Source organism: Ranitomeya variabilis, chromosome 8 (genome assembly GCF_051348905.1).
Source record: "Ranitomeya variabilis isolate aRanVar5 chromosome 8, aRanVar5.hap1, whole genome shotgun sequence".
Taxonomy (NCBI): Eukaryota; Metazoa; Chordata; class Amphibia; order Anura; family Dendrobatidae; genus Ranitomeya; species Ranitomeya variabilis.
In genome coordinates, this window is record NC_135239.1 from 27,546,317 (window position 1) to 27,562,174 (window position 15,858).

A 15,858-nucleotide genomic window follows, 5' to 3' on the forward strand; every position below is an offset into this window, starting at 1 on the left:
ACAAGAATGAGATGCTCTGCAGTAAGAACACAAGGGTGAGCTGCTCAGGAACAGGAGGAAGAGGTGCTTATTGTAGGAGAAGCCGAGACTGCTCATACTGGAGCCGGGAGGGAGTGATGCTCTGCAGAGGGGGAGGAGCCGCCCGAGGGGCGGGGCCAGGCATCAGCAGGATATAAGGAGCTCCCGCCGCTTCTCCTCCGCCTGCTGCACCGAGAGACCCGCACCGTAAGTGGCACACCGGGGCCCCCGCGCCGTCAGGGCCGCAGAGCCGGGGATGGGGAGCACTTGTGTGGGGTGGGGGAGGTTTCCGTCCTTGAACTTGCGGCACGTGGCTGTGTCCTCCCCGGTCCCCGGCTAATCCGTCTCCTCCTCCCTCCTGCGCTCTGCGCCTTGTTTGCACCTGTCCTGGCGCAGAGATGGCGAAGTCTCCACACAGAGCGCTCATTGTCCTGCACTCCAGCCATAGGCCGGCACACGGGGGGTTAATGTCAGTCCTCCTCCTCCACCACCACCATCATCATCCTCATCACCGACCCCTCCCTGCTGCTCCTGTGTGTGGTGACATCCGCATGAATGACTGATGTGACTTGTGGCTCCGCTTCCTCTAACTCTATAGTGTCCTGTATATAGGAGACATGTGCCCTCACCCCATATACAGTGATGTCTCCTGTATACTAGTGACCTGTCCTGTATATAGGAGACCTGTGCCCTCACCCCATATACAGTGATGGCTCCTGTATACTAGTGACCTGTCCTGTGTGTGTATATAGGAGACATGGGCCCTCACCCCATATACAGTGATGTCTCCTGTATACTAGTGACCTGTCCTGTATATAGGAGACATGTGCCCTCACCCCATATACAGTGATGTCTCCTGTATACTAGTGACCTGTCCTGTATACAGGAGACATGTGCCCTCACCCCATATACAGTGATGTCTCCTGTATACTAGTGACCTGTCCTGTATATAGGAGACATGGGCCCTCACCCCATATACAGTGATGTCTCCTGTATACTAGTGACCTGTCCTGTATATAGGAGACATGTGCCCTCACCCCATATACAGTGATGGCTCCTGTATACTAGTGACCTGTCCTGTATATCGGAGACCTGTGCCCTCACCCCATATACAGTGATGGCTCCTGTATACTAGTGACCTGTCCTGTATACAGGAGACATGGGCCCTCACCCCATATACAGTGATGTCTCCTGTATACTAGTGACCTGTCCTGTATATAGGAGACATGGGCCCTCACCCCATATACAGTGATGGCTCCTGTATACTAGTGACCTGTCCTGTATACAGGAGACATGTGCCTTCACCCCATATACTGTGATGTCTCCTGTATACTAGTGACCTGTCCTGTATACAGGAGACATGTGCCCTCACCCCATATACAGAGATGTCTCCTGTATACTAGTGACCTGTCCTGTATATAGGAGACATGTGCCCTCACCCCATATACAGTGATGGCTCCTGTATACTAGTGACCTGTCCTGTATATAGGAGACATGTGCCCTCACCCCATATACAGTGATGGCTCCTGTATACTAGTGACCTGTCCTGTATATAGGAGACATGGGCCCTCACCCCATATACAGTGATGGCTCCTGTATACTAGTGACCTGTCCTGTATACAGGAGACATGGGCCCTCACCCCATATACAGTGATGTCTCCTGTATACTAGTGACCTGTCCTGTATACAGGAGACCTGTGCCTTCACCCCATATACTGTGATGTCTCCTGTATACTAGTGACCTGTCCTGTATATAGGAGACATGTGCCCTCACCCCATATACAGTGATGTCTCCTGTATACTAGTGACCTGTCCTGTATATAGGAGACATGTGCCCTCACCCCATATACAGTGATGGCTCCTGTATACTAGTGACCTGTCCTGTATACAGGAGACATGTGCCCTCACCCCATATACAGTGATGGCTCCTGTATACTAGTGACCTGTCCTGTATACAGGAGACATGTGCCCTCACCCCATATACAGTGATGTCTCCTGTATACTAGTGACCTGTCCTGTATATAGGAGACATGTGCCCTCACCCCATATACAGTGATGGCTCCTGTATACTAGTGACCTGTCCTGTATACAGGAGACATGTGCCCTCTCCCCATATACAGTGATGTCTCCTGTATACTAGTGACCTGTCCTGTATACAGGAGACATGTGCCCTCACCCCATATACAGTGATGGCTCCTGTATACTAGTGACCTGTCCTGTATATAGGAGACATGTGCCCTCACCCCATATACAGTGATGGCTCCTGTATACTAGTGACCTGTCCTGTATACAGGAGACATGTGCCCTCACCCCATATACAGTGATGTCTCCTGTATACTAGTGACCTGTCCTGTATATAGGAGACATGTGCCTTCACCCCATATACTGTGATGTCTCCTGTATACTAGTGACCTGTCCTGTATATAGGAGACAGGTGCCCTCACCCCATATACAGTGATGTCTCCTGTATACTAGTGACCTGTCCTGTATATAGGGAGACATGTGCCCTCACCCCATATACAGTGATGGCTCCTGTATACTAGTGACCTGTCCTGTGTGTGTATATAGGGAGACATGTGCCCTCACCCCATATACAGTGATGTCTCCTGTATACTAGTGACCTGTCCTGTATATAGGGAGACATGTGCCCTCACCCCATATACAGTGATGTCTCCTGTATACTAGTGACCTGTCCTGTATATAGGAGACATGTGCCCTCACCCCATATACAGTGATGTCTCCTGTATACTAGTGACCTGTCCTGTATATAGGGAGACATGTGCCCTCACCCCATATACAGTGATGTCTCCTGTATACTAGTGACCTGTCCTGTATATCGGAGACCTGTGCCCTCACCCCATATACAGTGATGTCTCCTGTATACTAGTGACCTGTCCGGTATATAGGAGACATGTGCCCTTACCCCATATACAGTGATGTCTCCTGTATACTAGTGACCTGTCCTGTATATAGGGAGACATGTGCCCTCACCCCATATACAGTGATGTCTCCTGTATACTAGTGACCTGTCCTGTATATCGGAGACCTGTGCCCTCACCCCATATAGTGATGTTTCCTGTATGCTAGTGACCTGTCCTGTGTGTGTGTGTATATAGGAGACCTGTGCCCTCACCCCATATACAGTGATGTCTCCTGTATGCTAGTGACCTGTCCTGTGTGTGTGTATATAGGAGACCTGTGCCCTCACCCCATATACAGTGATGTCTCCTGTATACTAGTGACCTGTCCTGTATATAGGGAGACATGTGCCCTCACCCCATATACAGTGATGTCTCCTGTATACTAGTGACCTGTCCTGTATATCGGAGACCTGTGCCCTCACCCCATATACAGTGATGGCTCCTGTATACTAGTGACCTGTCCTGTATATAGGAGACATGTGCCCTCACCCCATATACAGTGATGGCTCCTGTATACTAGTGACCTGTCCTGTATATAGGAGACCTGTGCCCTCACCCCATATACAGTGATGTCTCCTGTATACTAGTGACCTGTCCTGTATATAGGAGACATGTGCCCTTACCCCATATACAGTGATGTCTCCTGTATACTAGTGACCTGTCCTGTATATCGGAGACCTGTGCCTTCACCCCATATACAGTGATGTCTCCTGTATACTAGTGACCTGTCCTGTGTGTGTATATAGGGAGACATGTGCCCTCACCCCATATACAGTGATGGCTCCTGTATACTAGTGACCTGTCCAGTATATAGGAGACATATGCCCTCTCCCCATATACAGTGATGTCTCCTGTATACAGGAGACCTGTGTGTGTGTATACGGGAGACCTGTGTGTGTGTATACGGGAGACCTGTGTGTGTGTGTGTGTGTGTGTATACGGGAGACCTGTGTGTGTGTGTGTGTGTGTGTGTATACGGGAGACCTGTGTGTGTGTGTGTGTGTGTGTGTGTATACGGGAGACCTGTGTGTGTGTGTGTGTGTGTATACGGGAGACCTGTGTGTGTGTATACGGGAGACCTGTGTGTGTGTGTGTGTGTGTGTGTGTGTGTGTGTACGGGAGACCTGTGTGTGTGTGTATACGGGAGACCTGTGTGTGTGTGTGTGTGTATACGGGAGACCTGTGTGTGTGTGTGTATACGGGAGACCTGTGTGTGTGTGTGTGTATACGGGAGACCTGTGTGTGTGTGTGTATACGGGAGACCTGTGTGTGTGTGTGTGTGTGTGTGTGTGTGTGTGTGTGTGTATACGGGAGACCTGTGTGTGTGTATACGGGAGACCTGTGTGTGTGTATACGGGAGACCTGTGTGTGTGTATACGGGAGACCTGTGTGTGTGTATACGGGAGACCTGTGTGTGTGTATACGGGAGACCTGTGCCCTCACCCCATATACAGTGATGTCTCCTGTATGCTAATGACCTGGCCTGGGTATAAGGAGAACTATGACCCTCAGCCTATATAGTGATGTCTCCTATATACTAATGACCTGTATTTGGGACACCTGTGATCCTCCCCCTATACAGTATATTGTCATGTCTCCTATATACTAATAAACTGTCCTGTATATTAGGAGAAATGTGACCCTCGCCCTGTATAGTGATGTCTCCTATAGACTAAAAAACTGGTCTGGGTATAGGGAGAACTATGACCCTCGCCCTATAGTCATGTCTCCTATATGTTAGTGACCTGACCTGTCCTGTACATTGGGAGACATGTGACTCTTACACTATATAATATTATTTATTATTATTAATTCCAGTGTATAGGGAGGACTCTGACCTTCACCCTATATACTAACATGTATATAGGAAGAGCTGGTGGGGCCCTCACCCCATATAGTCACAGGTCTCCCCCTATAGTGTACACTAATGATTTGTCCTGTGACCCTCACTCTAAATAGTCAAGTCTCCATTATACTAGTGACCTGCCCTGTGTATACTGGAGACCCTCATACTAAATACCTATATACAGGAAGGGCTGGTGTGGCCCCCGCCCTATAGTCACATGCCCACTGTATATAGTATATTACTGACCTGTGTCTATAGGGAATGTGGTGTATATTCTTGTGTGCGTCTACAGTCACAAGTTTCCTATATGCCACCATCTTGTCTGTAGTAGTGAGTCTTGTGTATAGCAGTCACCTGTCCTGTATACTGTCTCCCTCCTCTCCTGTATATAATGTGGATTAGTGACATTACTGTTTATATACCATCTCTGGATACTATGATACCTGCCACCTGTTATGAAGCTGTGGCTCCCTGTATGTTACTGTCAGAGCATGCTGGGAGTTGTAGTGTCTGCAGAACCTCCTGTAAGCTCAGAGGCAAGTTTCTTGCTCAGAAGAATCTGCAGCCGGATATTTGTCCTATAAACCTAATCTTCAGATAAGAGACTTCCTAATGGGTGGGGTATGGGTCGCCTGACTCCAGGGTCATTGTCAGTCTACACCCCCAGTGCTGATGTATATTTAATTACTATATCGCATTCCATGATTCACAAACTGTGGGGGAGGGGAGGCAGACGGCACCTTACTACTCCGCATGTTGTGTGCCTGTATAATGAGTATCCGGGGGCCCCAGGATGCTGCTCTGTGCCGGGGCCCGCTCCATCCAGTGATAACGCTGCTACTACTGGCTCTCTACAGATACTTGGTTCCAGTGATGCTGATGACACTGAATTTGGCAGGAAACTGGGATTGAGGAATTCCCTTCACTGCCTGCAGCGCGGTCACTGGAGAGTTCAGTTACACTGTATCTAATACTGTTTATAAACACCGCGGCTGTTACATTGTATCAGGATGTGTTTATACAGTATTGTCTATAGGTTCCGTGATGTGTGTAGTACGGTGTTACATTGTATCCATGCGTGTAGTACTATCAGCCATGTGTGTGGGATTATGGCCAGTTCTCGGCTGTGTCTGGATTATCTTCCTACTCGTCACCTTTTGACTATTGGTAACTGAATATGAAGTGACTGTAACACGGATTCCTGGAGAGGAGGATTATAGGTTTACAAGACTTTGATTCTTGGTCTGTTTTCAGTTTACATTGTGACTGTGGGAGATTAGTGAGATTTCTCCCTGGGGGTAAATGCCGTCTACCTACTGGCAATCATTTTACATAATGCTACGTTTTCCAACTGTTCATTTTTCACCTCTGGTTGCTGTCAGGAAATGGAAATATTTCTTAATATCAAGGCACACTTCTTCTGATTAGTAAAACAGAACCGCATCCTAAAATAAATAAATTAAAAATGAAAAATCATAAAGATTTGAACTTGGTTGTATAAGCCTGAACAATGTATTCTTAGCTAGCCCTGCTGCACGGTTCATTGTAGGGACGTCTGATCCTAGATCTTAGCATGTCTATAATTCCCTTAAGGCCCCGTCTCACTAAGCGATTTACCAACGATCACGACCAGCGATATGACCTGGCCGTGATCGTTGGTAAGTCGCTGTGTGGTCGCTGGGGAGCTGTCACACAGACAGCTCTCCCCAGCGACCAACGATCAGGGGAACGACTTCGGCATCGTTGAAACTGTCATCAACGATGCCGAAGTCCCCCTGCAGCACCCGGTAACCAGGGTAAACATCGGGTTACTAAGCGCAGGGCCGCGCTTAGTAACCCGATGTTTACCCTGGTTACCAAAAAAAACAAACACTACATACTCGCCTTTCGGTGTCCAGGTCCCTAGCCGTCTGCTTCCTGCTCTGACTGAGATCCGGCCGTACAGTGAGAGCAGAGCGCAGCGGTGACGTCACTGCTGTGCTCTCACTTCTCACTGTACGGCCGGCAGTCAGTGAGAGCAGGAAGCAGACGGCAAGGGACCTGACGGACATCAGAAGGCGAGTATGTACTGTTTGTTTTTTTTTACATTTACGCTGGTAACCAGGGTAAACATCGGGTTACTAAGCGCGGCCCTGCGCTTAGTAACCCGATGTTTACCCTGGTTACCAGTGAAGACATCGCTGGATCGGTGTCACACACACCGATTCAGCAATGTCAGCGGGGCCTCAACGACCAAAAAAAGGTCCAGGCCATTCCGACACGACCAGCGATCTCGCAGCAGGGGCCTGATCGCTGGTACGTGTCACACATAGCGAGATCGCTATGGAGGTCGCTGTTGCGTCACAAAACTTGTGACTCAGCAGCGATCTCGCTAGCGATCTCGCTATGTGAGACGGGGCCTTTAAGGTACCGTCACACTAAGCAACGTCGCCAGCGATCTGTGACGTTGCAGCGTCCTAGGGAAGCGATATCGCTGTATTTGACACGCAGCAGCGATCAGAATCCCGCTGTGAAATTGCTGGTCGCTGCTAGAAGGTCTGCACATTATTTGGTCGCTAGGTCGCCGTGTATCGCCGTGTTTGACAGCAAAAGCAACCATACCAGCGATATTTTACACTGGTAACCAGGGTAAACATCGGGTTACTAAGCGCAGGGCCGCGCTTAGTAACCCGATGTTTACCCTGGTTACCAGCGTAAAATGTAAAAAAACAAACAGTACATGCTCACCTGCGCGTCCCCCAGCCTCTGCTTCCTGACTCTTACTGATCGCCGGCCCTAAACTGAAAGTGAAAGCACAGCGGTGACGTCACCGCTGTGCTGTTAGGGCCGGAGCTCAGTCAGCGTCAGGAAGCAGAGGCTGGGGGACGCGCTGGTGAGTATGTACTGTTTGTTTTTTTAACTTTTACGCTGGTAACCAGGGTAAACATCGGGTTACTAAGCGCAGCCCTGCGCTTAGCAACCCGATGTTTACCCTGGTTACCCGGGGGCCTCGGCATCGTTGGTCGCTGGAGAGCGGTCTGTGTGACAGCTCTCCAGCGACCAAACAGCGACGCTGCAGCGATCGGCATCGCTGTCGCTATCGCTGCAGCGTCGCTTAGTGTGACGGTACCTTTAGACTTTATCAGGGCGCTCAGTGGCAGGTCAGGCCTTCTATCTGCTTCATGATCAGTGGGGTATTTATGACTTATTCTATGGATATTGATAAATCTGTACAGTTTGCACACCCCTACAGGATTTTACATGACAGATCTCCAATACTCCCATCAGCTGTGTGATCAGGACAAGGGCGCCCATGATTTTGTTTCACCGCCATTAAGCAGATAATGAGGAAGTGAAACACGAAGTTGCAGAACATTTTGGTAGAACTTGCTTAACATTTAAAGGGAGTTTCTACTTTTATCATCTTTGCGCTTTTCTACTTCTCACTTGCGTCCACATGACCCCACTTACTGGTATGTCCAGGCCCGGGGGATCAGGTTTTGTGTTCTCCCTTTGGAATCAAGAATGCCAATATTAATGCTTAGAATATGTAAAGGCGGAAGACTTGAACCTTGACAGTAAGTTTTCAGTTAATAAATGACTTCATATGCGGCATGAAATGCGTAGACTGCAATTGCCACCAGCGCTGACGCTCCACACTTCAATGCTGCAAGGATCCAACGTAACATTGGTTCTTGGAGACATCACGACTCCTGTCCCACAATCAGAATCTAATAGGAAGACATTGCGGTTTTGTGAAAAATAAGCAATTCTCAACATGCTGAGAAAATATTTGCGCCATGACTTTCCATACCTTTCCCAGAATCTTCTCTTGCCTGTGATTTATGGAGGGGCCTCTCTGGAGCTTCTATGGGGGCAACACAACGGGAACATGGATTAGAGAATAAGAGGGTCCTGGGAAAGGGACTGTATACAAACTTACAAGAGCTGGTCTACATCATAGCGGACAGCTGTGTTCTGTCTACAGCCAGACACAATGCATTTTCCAATAGTGACATAGAGATTGTTTCTACAACTTGTTGAGCGTTGCTGGAGATGAATTTATACAGTAGGGGGGGGGGGCACATATATACATACATGGACCATAAAGCACTCACCCTCTGCAGAGTGGATATGTCCAATGTAAAGTACAGAAGACCAATAATGAAGGGTCCACACATCCCTGACTGCCGGAGAATCCCGGTTAATAGACAATTTGTTGCTCTGGTTATAACGGCCATTCATTTATGTTGGCGAGCGCTGTGCCTTTAAATGCCCCCCAATATGTGGTTTCCAGTGATACTTTAGTTAATAATGAATTATCTCTTCTGTATCCAGGATGGAGCACCGCTTTACATCTTGCAACTCCAGATCCTGAAACTTCAGCCGCTTCCTCATTCTCATCCTTGGGTTGCATGTTTCCTATTTTAGCAGAATTGCATTTTAATGAAGATTATTTCAGCGCTGATTCAACTATACAGTGAATTGAATTTAATTATGTAACTTATTTTTCTTCCTAGATTAAGTCATCATGTCTGCCGGAAACGCTAAGATTGGTAAACTTGCTCCTGACTTCAAAGCAAAAGCTGTGATGCCCGATGGACAATTCAAAGAGCTGAAGCTCTCGGATTACAGAGGTGTGTGGGTTACAAAGAGTTAATACAGTAAATGGGCAGCGACTGGTGGAAATGGACTTGTCCCTGACATGGCTCAATGGCTGTGATGGTTCCCATAGATTAGTAGGGGCTGGACCCAATTGGGGACCTGCCTCATCCTAATGTTTACCCTCACATAACGAGGGGCATAGTATATAAAGTAGAGTTTATGTTGATCCTTCTCAGATGACCTGAGCTCAGATTTAAAGGGAACCTGTCACCTGAATTTGGCGGGACCATTTTTGGGTCATATGGGCGGGGTTTTCGGGTGTCTGATTCACCCTTTCCTTACCCGCTGGCTGCATGCTGGCCGCAATATTGGATTGAAGTTCATTCTCTGTCCTCCGTAGTACATGCCTCCACAAGGCAATATTGCCTTGCGCTGGTGTGTACTCCGGAGGACAGAGAATGAACTTCAATCCAATATTGCGGCCAGCATGCAGCTAGCGGGTAAGGAAAGGGTGAATCAAACACCCGAAAACCCTACCATATGACCCAAAACTGGTCCCGCCAAATTCAGGTGACAGGTTCCCTTTAAGAATGGTGCACAGGAGTTGTCAGTCCCCTTCCCCCATACACACACCTGAAATGACCTCAGGGTGAATTTACCAGTTATTCCAGTACATAGGAGTGTGGGGGAAATGCACACAGATCCCGTGTTTAGCTATATATTTTTTTTTCTTTTTTTTTTTCACCTGGACAGGGGGGAGCAGTATGTGCTGGCCTTGACCGGTGCATACATTTGGCAGGTTGTCCCCTATATCGATGGGGACACGGAGCCAGTCATGTTCCCAATCTCCAGATCTGGCTGCCCCGAGTGTCACAGTGCCGGTCTGATCTTAACCTTACAAGTTTCCCCAAAGAGCGCACAGCTGTGTACGTTGCAGATGGCGCCACCTAGTGGGCAGAGGTAATCTTAAGTTGTCTTCCATCTGTAGGAAAGTATGTCGTGTTCTTCTTCTACCCCTTGGACTTCACATTCGTCTGCCCAACGGAGATCATCGCTTTCAGTGACCGTGTGGAGGATTTTAAGAAGTTAAACTGTGAGGTCATCGCTGCGTCGGTGGACTCTCACTTCTGCCACTTGGCCTGGTAAGTGGAATGGTGAAGTGTCATGTCTGAGTTCTGCATGTCTTGAGATGATGCTGAAGTCTGTGCTCTAACCTGTGAAGTGCCGGTGTCACTCTTCTGCAAGTAACAGGCTACTCCTGGAAGTTATCCACGGAGCACGAGCCTCTGCTTTCTCCAACCGACCCAATGAATGGGGCAGGACCTAAATGTGCAGACCTGCTCCGTTCAGGACTGGTCAGCACTGCCTGTCCTTGGCGTTCCAGAACACCTTTAAGATCACTGGGTATCCCAGAAATCAGTCAGTTGGCTCCTATCAATAAGATTAGGGGTAACTTGTGATTTTGGGAATGACCCTCTGGTTTGCAGCTTTCCAGCACGGTTTTGTATGCTCGCTGTCAGTAAAGGTTATATTGTTTTGTCCACACTGAAGACTTTCTGCCCACAGCTGACGACTTGTTACAGTGTGCAGTCATTGGTACAGGTCCACTTGTGGCTTCACTGATCGGTCACTTCCAATCTCTTCTTGTAACATTTGTTTTTAGACCTTTTCATTTCCAGTTTCATCAATTCTTGAACCTTTTGCTACTCAGGACCAACAGTTCCCGGAAGGATGGAGGTTTGGGCCCCATGAAAATCCCCCTGGTAGCCGACACTCTGCGCACAATCTCTACAGACTATGGCGTTCTCAAGGAAGACGAGGGCATTGCCTTTAGGTAAGAAGAACGTCGGGCGACGCTGTTCTGCAGCAGCTGTGCCACTGGGGCTAGCTTTGGTAGTCAGACCTGCAGTAACCTCTGAAGGTTTGATACCAGGTGCCCTTCTGAGAGGGGTTAATATAAGGTGGTACCGCTACTCCATGTCTTGTGTAACCCTCTCCTTGCTGTTCTCTGGTCCAGAGGCCTCTTCATAGTGGATGATAAGGGAATCCTGCGTCAGATCACCATAAACGATCTGCCCGTCGGCCGCGACGTAGACGAGACCCTACGGCTGGTTCAGGCCTTCCAGCACACAGACAAGTATGGTGAAGGTGAGTGGTCCGTGCCTGTCGAGCAGCGGACTGGGTGGGTGCTACTTATAAATCCGCCACAGATACAGGCAGAGGGACCCCCAGACTTAGTTGGGACCCTCCCACCCATGATTGGCTGCATGTCTGTGGTGATTTCTATGGGGGATACTGTGGGACGTACTTTAGTCTTTATTTGCATGCCTCTAGGTGAGGATGGGTGTGACCGGCGCACAGTACCGATCTCCTAGAATAAAGCCTGTACCTCCAGAAACTCTTTAATCTTCCAGCTCCGGCGGTGTGTGAAGTACCGGACAGACGGTCTGATGGGGTAACGGCCACTAGCTAAAAAATGGACCATAAATATAAAATAATAATCAATCTCTGACCGTCCCAGTCCGTGGAATGGAAACACTCGTCACTTTGAGACGTCCTTTAACAATTTGTTTGCTGTCGGTGAATAAATCCAGCTGTCTGCCATTGTGCTCTGTCTAGTGAGACATTGTAGGCAAAATATCTGAGGATGTATTTAGCTCTGAGCACCAAAAAATAATTCTTAATCACTAACAGCAAATGGGGAAGAATTAAGACAGTTGTAAAAACATTTACTGACTTTAAAAAAAATAAAAATAAAAAAAAAATCCCATAGGCTTCATATGACCCTGTGCCACTGGTCTGCAAGGAACAAGTAAATCACTCAGGTCTTCCAAGTGAAACTGCTATTTCCTATGCAAGACTATCATTATGGCCGCACATGTCTGCAGGCGAACCAGGAATTGTGCCAGGAGTAAAATTCTGCTGCATGTGAATATGGCCCCCAAAAAAGGATCTGTCTCCTGATGGAAGCATTGGTCTATTTTACTAAGTAACTAAAGCTCTGCAGAGGGGCTCGTGGGGGAGAATCTGGCTGGGTCCCATCTATAGAGCAGCCTGTATTAGGCGGTCAGGGCATCTTCAAATGTTCCTGGCACCTTGGCATCTCTTTAGTTGCAGCCTCTGGAGGTCTGGGACGGTCAGAAATAAGAAAAATTGTTCACTACTTAAATGCTGAAGCCCACCAAATGAAGAGAACCTATACTTTCTGGAGATTGGTACCATTGTTTGTATCTCCTGGCAGTTGTGACATTCTATCTCATGGGTGCTGAGGGGCTACAGCACTCATGAGGAGCAATGCCAGGAGATGCATTGTGGGGTCTTTAGCATATAAGAAGGGGGTTGTTCAGTATTGGACATCCCTTATTACTATGTCTCTGTGATGGATGTGTAGTCGCTCGGTAGCTGCATGCACGCCTCCAGCAGAGGGAACATCGGTGGCCATTCTTGGGGCTGTACTAAACCCAACCTGATCAGGAGCCATGAAGATAAAATTGGGGTATGGCCCCCTTACCCAACACTTGGAACAGATGCTGTAAATGTCCCATGTGGGAATAAATCGTTTAGTACATGTCCCTGGTAGTTAAGCTGTGTGACATGGCTGCCCAGTCCTGTTCAACATACTATTCAATAACTGTTTAATTTCCTTTTAAAATGATACAGATCTCCGCTTGCTGTCAGTGAACAGATCACTACTTCTAGTCCAAGGCTAAATGCCGCATCCTGACCACCTTGCATCTGATGGTTTGTTACATTCTACCCAGTTTCTATATGATGCTGTGAGCCCCGTGCTACAGCGGCACAATGCTCCTTGTCGGGATCCTTTTTGGGTTATATCCATCCAAGATGTAAACTGGATATAAAGGAAATCCACAAATTACATCTAGACTGGGAACAAGTGAAAACTTCACTAAACGGAGCTCATTTCATGACCGCAAACTGAGATCTTAAAGCCGCTCTCCTCCTCCCGTCAAATTATTCTCCATATATTGCTGTCATCATATTATATAGCTGTGTACTTCGGTTAGGTGCACACTGTCAGTAAATTCTGCGTACTTGGCAGTGTTCAGATGTTACAGCATAGTGGATGGGATCCACAGGTGTCCAGAGACACATGTGGATCACCCGCAGAGACTGACATGCAGCGCATCTCTCCAGACCGCAGCATGTCTATATGTTGCGGAGACGCGAGCCTTCAGGAGAAATTGGACACGGTGAATCCACCCGTTTGAATGCACACATGCAGAATCTCCTGCGTTCAATAGACGGCAGCGCTTGGGACGCAGTGGATATGTGCTGTATCCAAAGCGCTGCCAATTACTGAACGTCTGCACATACCCTTACAATTGCTCATTTTGCCTTTCTACCTTGCTAACTTTTTTCCATTAGGTCTGACATCACTGACTAGCTGAATCCTTCTAAGCGCTATGTAGGAACAGGAGGTAAATTTTCTCTGCATGAGTCGCTGCAAAAGTCCCTAGCAGGGGGAGAAGGGAGCAGCTGGGTCAGGAGGTGAACAGGGAATGATAAATGCAGGGACAAGAGACTTCCTGTTTCTACATGGAGCAGAGAAAAGGGAAGAATTAACTGGGTAGAAAGGCAAAATGAGCAATTGTAAGTACACAGTGCTGTATAATATGATGGCTGCAATATATAAAGAGGATGCAAACTGATGGGAAGAGTGCTTTAAATGATCAGGAAGTGACCATTTAAAGTTGCAGTAATTCAGTTTTCTATAATCCTGGACTGATCGTTACATTTTGCTGAATCTAGTATCGTGACTCCCCTGATGTAACCTCTTACACTAATTTTATTTTTTGCAGTCTGCCCAGCCGGATGGAAGCCTGGAAGCGACACCATCAAGCCCGACGTCAAGAAGAGCAAGGAGTATTTCTCCAAGCAGAAGTAAAGGCAGGAGGTGCTGCCCGTCGTAGTTGGGGCCTTGTCTCCATATCAAATGTTTAATGTATTTTAGGATCCTTTTCTAATGTAGAGCAGAGCGCCCCGGTGCCCGTCTGCAGGGTGGCATTACGTCTGTGTTGTAACATTCCTTGTCACTGATGACTGGCAACTTTTGTAAAGACAAATTAAAGTGTCTCTTGGGAATGACCTGGTGTCTGTCGCTCTCTGCACACAGTGGTTGGGCTACTCGGCTACTGCAGTAATTTGAGACTGTCTAATATGTTTAATAGAGGTGTGGGGGGAATCATACACATAATACAGATCATATGATTTTTTTTTTTTTTGGTACATGCTTCTGAAGAGTGGGGTAAGATAATAATAATAATAATAATTATTATTATCTTTATATTTATATAGCGCTAACATTCTGCAGCGCTTTACAGTTTGCACACATTATCATCGCTGTCCCCGATGGGGCTCACAATCTAGAATCCCTATCAGTATGTCTTTGGAATGTGGGAGGAAACCGGAGTGCCCGGAGGAAACCCACGCAAACATGGGGAGAACATACAAACTCTTTGCAGATGTTGTCCAAGGTGGGATTGCACCTCTTGCTTTCTAGAGAACACTCCTTTATAAGAGTACACCCAAAGTATTAAAGGACTTCTTTGGAGCCAATTAGTGGGGGTTTTTTTTGTTTGTTTTTTTTTTTTATTTTGGGGGGGAAAGTGTTTTAAGCTGTAACTTTTCATAATACTGCCAAACAAAGTAGAATAAAACCTCAAAAAAATGCAAATAAAAATGGTATAGCTAAACATCTTGTCCAGCAAAAAAAAAGCTGCACTACAGCTTCATCAGTTGAAAAATTGTATAGCTCTCAAAATATATAGCAGGGCAAAACATTTTTCTATACAATTTTTGCTGTGTAAAGGTACCAACAAAGTGTGGTTTCGCTGTAATCATACTGACACAAATAATAAAACTTTTTTTTACCACACTGAAAAACAAAACTCTGGCTTTTTTGTTCTAATTCCCAAAATTCAGAATATGCCGCGATCAAAAATGAATCCTAATAAAAAAAAAAATCAATTCATATTGCAAAATGCAAGCCCTCGCATGACTGTCAGCAGAAATAAGGAAATTATATCTCCCAAGATATGGTTGTGCAGCTTTTTTTTTTTCTTGTCTAAAAATCCAAGTGTGACAGCAGCCAAATCTCTGAAATACATGATTCAGATGGAACCTCCAGCAGAAGAGTGCCTATAATGAGGCAGATATGAGCTCCCATAGGACCTGTGTCTGTTTTTAGGATTGCCTAAAAATGCTGTTGGCCAGTTTTGTGCACTTCTGTAAAGGACACTGCTGAACAGAGGCCAGACAGTCCAGAGTAACTCTGCTGCCTCATGATAGTGAATGGATTCCTCAGGTTTTATCTGACTCGCATCACTGATTAACCCCTTTCTGCCATTGGACGTAATATTCCGTCCATGTGGGGTGGGCCCTAATTCCCAAGGACGGAATATTACGTCCAGCGCGATCGGCGGCGCTCACGGGGGGAGCGCGGCCGATCGCGGCCGGGTGTCAGCTGCC

The 15,858-nt window shown here is 47.2% G+C and overlaps 1 protein-coding gene across 1 annotated transcript; it reads left to right on the forward strand.

Moving 5' to 3' along the window:
• Positions 1-177: 177 nt before the first annotated feature.
• Positions 178-14,475, forward strand: PRDX1 (peroxiredoxin 1). Its single transcript, XM_077277746.1, has 6 exons — positions 178-225; positions 9,285-9,401; positions 10,358-10,511; positions 11,081-11,203; positions 11,387-11,517; positions 14,190-14,475. The coding sequence occupies exons 2-6, from the start codon at positions 9,296-9,298 to the stop codon at positions 14,273-14,275; spliced, it is 600 nt and encodes a 199-aa protein (XP_077133861.1). The 5' UTR covers positions 178-225; positions 9,285-9,295; the 3' UTR covers positions 14,276-14,475.
• Positions 14,476-15,858: the final 1,383 nt, after the last annotated feature.

What these genes read in the sequence shown, in the direction of transcription:
- PRDX1 (XM_077277746.1), top strand. Translation starts at nt 9,296, where the DNA reads ATGTCTGCCGGAAACGCTAAGATTGGTAAACTTGCTCCTGACTTCAAA. An exon ending in GAAGCTCTCGGATTACAGAG is followed by an intron (nt 9,402 to 10,357) that starts GTGTGTGGGTTA and finishes TTCCATCTGTAG; the next exon opens with GAAAGTATGTCGTGTTCTTC. An exon ending in GACGAGGGCATTGCCTTTAG is followed by an intron (nt 11,204 to 11,386) that starts GTAAGAAGAACG and finishes TCTCTGGTCCAG; the next exon opens with AGGCCTCTTCATAGTGGATG.